The sequence below is a fragment of the Lolium rigidum genome, chromosome 2, assembly GCF_022539505.1.
Source record: "Lolium rigidum isolate FL_2022 chromosome 2, APGP_CSIRO_Lrig_0.1, whole genome shotgun sequence".
Classification (NCBI taxonomy): domain Eukaryota; kingdom Viridiplantae; phylum Streptophyta; class Magnoliopsida; order Poales; family Poaceae; genus Lolium; species Lolium rigidum.
In genome coordinates this window covers 161,956,635-161,960,368 of record NC_061509.1, presented here as the reverse complement: position 1 = coordinate 161,960,368, position 3,734 = coordinate 161,956,635, and the positions used below count along the sequence as shown (strand labels likewise).

The following is a 3,734-nucleotide window of genomic DNA, read 5'->3' as shown; positions in this document are numbered from 1 at the left end:
AGGTATTCAACTAAGAACAATAGGTCTTTCTGTGAAGTAAAAGGGAACGGAGGGAAAATTATTCTCGTACTGCCAAGATACTTGTTCCCTAACCGACTTCCCTCGTAAATTAAAAAACATAGTATGTTGTCTTATAAAATAGCCTAGACTCAATAGACAAAGGATACATTTTCCTGTCCTGTGTGCTATTTTACATAGTTGTTCAATGTGGAAGTATGAGCTGATATAAAAAATCCATGAGATTAATCTGAACATTCCACTGCATAGAAAATTGTAGATTGTGGATGAATGGAAGTTGGAAGCTACTAAATGTTCGGATTAACCAAGATCTGCCAAGAACCTATCTTAGAGTCTTAGCAGTTTGTTCACTCTAGAAGTCACAAGTTGTGCTTTATACATCAGAATGTTCTTGTAATAATAAGACAATTTGGCAGTTCCAAGGATTGAGCAAAACATAGATCGTCCAAATTCAGACAAAATTTAGTCATTCAAGTTCAAGTTAACGGACTTAAAGGGTAATTAACTAAGAGCAAAAATTAGGCCTTTCTGTGAAGTAAAAGGGAATGGAGGGAAAATTATTTTACTCCAAATGCTCCTCGTACTGCCAAGATACTTGTTCCCTAAACGACTTCCCTCGTAAACTCAAAAACATAGTATGTTGTCTTATAAAATAGCCTAGATTCAATAGACAAGGGATACATTTTCCTAGTAGCAACAATAAACTTATACCAATCAGATAAAGAGAAGATCTCGGAACAATCACCAAAATAGCTATGAGCATAGGGCATAGGCAACAAGGAACAGCAAAATTATCGCTATTATGTTATAGCTATGGATCATCATCCGAACAATTCCCCACATCTGAAAAAACAGATGTCGAAGTGGGGGCAGGAACAAGGGCACAGCAAGCAAGCAAGCAAGCAATCAACTTGCTTCCCATGAGTTCCTAATCCCTACCCCTCTTCAGCCTTTTAATCCTGTTCAGTCCCTCACCGCTAACACCGGAACAACAATATACACACGGCTGGCTACACTGCGGCCATTGTTATTGTAGTACATAAGGAAGGCGCTCCGCTTACTTGGGACATGTAGAGGTGATGATTGATGAAAGAGAGGTTTGTCAATCGATGTACTCGAACTCGTCCTCCCGCAGGTGGACGAAGAGCTTGACGGGCTTGGGCTGGGTGTCGACGGCGACCTGGAACTCGACCTTGAAGGGGAAGTTGGCGGTGATGCGCTTGCCCTTCCAGACGCCCACGTACTGCTTGATGACGCCCTCCAGGCCCTGGACGTCCAGGTCGGGCGCCTTGACGACGTGGTAGACGCGGAGCGGCGCCGTGACGCGCACGCGCCTGCCGATCTTGGGCGCGTGCTCGGCCTCCTCCGCGGCCACGTCGGAGGAGGAGGAGACGTCGCTGGTGAGGGAGACCTGCAGGCGCGCGGTGCGGAGGCGCGGGGCGCGGGGAGGCGGCGGCCCGAGGCCGCGGGTGGCCGGGGAGGGGAGGCGGCGGAGGAAGAGCACGGAGGAGGTCGAGGTGGACGGTGGCGCCATGGTCGCGGCGGTAGTTGCCATCGCGCGCGGCGAATTGGAATGTGGAGTGCGTGTGTGTGTGTTGGGGTCGAACAGGTGGTGGGCGCGCGGGAGAGGAGTGTAGGATAGGAGCTGGCTGGGTAACGAGAGGTGGAGGAAAGGATAGAATACAACAGAGCGCCGAGTTGCGTAGCGTTTCTGGCGAGGTGGATACTTTCGTTTTGTTCGATCTCGGCTTCGGAAATGTCGAGAATTTTGCAGTTTTCTTACCGTAAGCTTCCAGAAGATCACAGAGCCGATAACGTACCCTGTGGTCACTGGTCAGTGTTAAGGCGATGTTCCCAATCTATCTCAGGAATACGCTGCAAATGAATGAATAATAATCACGATAAACTGTGCGAATTCATGAGCTTGTAAGAATTAACTTAATTCGTGGGCTTCTGTCGGCTGAGAATTTTTCGGATTCTTTCTATTTGCTATAAATCAGTTCTGACAACAAAATTTTCATGTGATGTTGGTGTTCACACATCCTGTACTTTATCCACAACAATGGAACATATTGGATATCTGAGCGGCTTTGCAATTTCCATTCCGAAACAAACAGTACCGAAGGACATGTCAATTTGTTTTGCACACAACAGACACGGAATATTACGCAACTTGTGCTAAAACATGAAAACTGGCAACTTACTGAAATGGATTATGCAGATGAACACTTCATTGCGGCACAAAATAGAGGCACAACCCCAGGTAACTCCAGCAGTAAGAGACTCCTGACTACTGACCATTTCACAAGGCTCAACGAGAATGGTCCTGGCTTGGCAAGCCAACTGACACTGGCTTACAATACTAGATACAAGACCAATATACAAGACTTCTGCTAGAATGTTTGTTTCAGCAGACAATCTTTACCATGCAAATGCAGCATCACATCTTTACCACGCTTCATCGCAGCTTTCAGTTATGAGGACTGAAGGCCAGCTTCCGCCTTCGCATCTAAGACCTCACTCGTGGAAGCAGACCGGACAAGCGAAGCTGCCGGCAGAGGAGACAACGTTTTGGCTGCTGGGATTCGCATAAGGTAGATGCGGTTGTTCTCGTTCACTGCCCTCTCCAGGCTCCGGTTCATATCTTGCTCTAGCCTGGTAACAGAATCGTAAAGGGGCACAGGGGCTCCCCTGGCAGTTCTCTTTGCATCGGCAACTGCATTGATCCCAACCTGTAGCCGAGCTATCTCCTCGCCGATTTCTGTCTTCTCGTGCAGTTCCATGGCATACCTACAGCAAGCTTCTGCGTTGAATTGAGCTGCCTTCAACTGGATGTGAGATAACCATGATCTATCGAAGTGGTTCTGCAGCGGAGGGATAACCAGTGCAGCATAAGCTTCTTCGTAGTACAAGGCAGCCTACATAAAGCCAAAGGCAAAAAGGTTATGGTATTTTCTGGTGTCATAATTTTTACTATGCATGCAAACAGAATAACATTAAAAACGTCCAGCTATGCAAACTATATGTATAATTATCTTTGCCACTCCAATAACATGATAGAAACAAGTCGTCCCAACTCTACAAGTTCTAAAACTCCCAAGCTTACCGAACGTACTGGTACAATCCCAATAGTTCTATAGCGTATCGCAATGAGTCTCTATAGTTCAGTGTTTTGCTAATCTAAGAAACACACTCCAGCACTTTTCTCATGGGACATGACATCATGCAAAAAATATCTGCCACGCATAATCACACTAATCTTGCACTCAGGTAGCTAATCTTAATAGAGAGTGAAATCTCTCTTCTGCCGCCTACTCTGGAACTCACCATTCACTTTGCAACTGTTATGTGGGAATAGACCTACCACTACCAGCATCCAGCAGTAAAGGTGTCGTTGCCTAATCGACGGTGCCTCGGAGGAGGGATCCTCACGAGGGGGAGAAGTAGGGGCCATAGGGCGGAGTGCACACGGGACGGTGGTACGCGATTTACCCAGCTTCGGAACACCTGCACGATGACAGGGCCTACTGCTGCTTGTCTGGAATTATCTGGGCGCTTTCGCGTTGTTACAATGAGTTGTGGTTGTGCCTCTAGGGCTCCCGAGGATCCGGCTTATAAAGGCGCACGGATCTAGGGTTTACATGGAGAGTCCTAGCCGGAATACAAGTTGCCTAACTACGGTACAATGTCTTGCCGTGTACGTCAAGGATCCGCCT

The 3,734-nt window shown here is 47.2% G+C and overlaps 1 protein-coding gene across 1 annotated transcript; it reads right to left on the bottom strand.

Annotated features, from left to right (window-relative positions):
* Nucleotides 1–798: 798 nt before the first annotated feature.
* On the bottom strand, nt 799–1,707 carry LOC124687586 (ferredoxin-thioredoxin reductase, variable chain-like). The gene has a single exon (XM_047221363.1). It carries the CDS (start codon nt 1,571–1,573, stop codon nt 1,121–1,123), a length of 453 nt encoding a protein of 150 aa, XP_047077319.1. The 5' UTR covers nt 1,574–1,707; the 3' UTR covers nt 799–1,120.
* Nucleotides 1,708–3,734: the final 2,027 nt, after the last annotated feature.

Coding starts and splice junctions, on each gene's coding strand:
- LOC124687586 (XM_047221363.1), bottom strand. CDS start 1,573: ATGGCAACTACCGCCGCGACCATGGCGCCACCGTCCACCTCGACCTCC.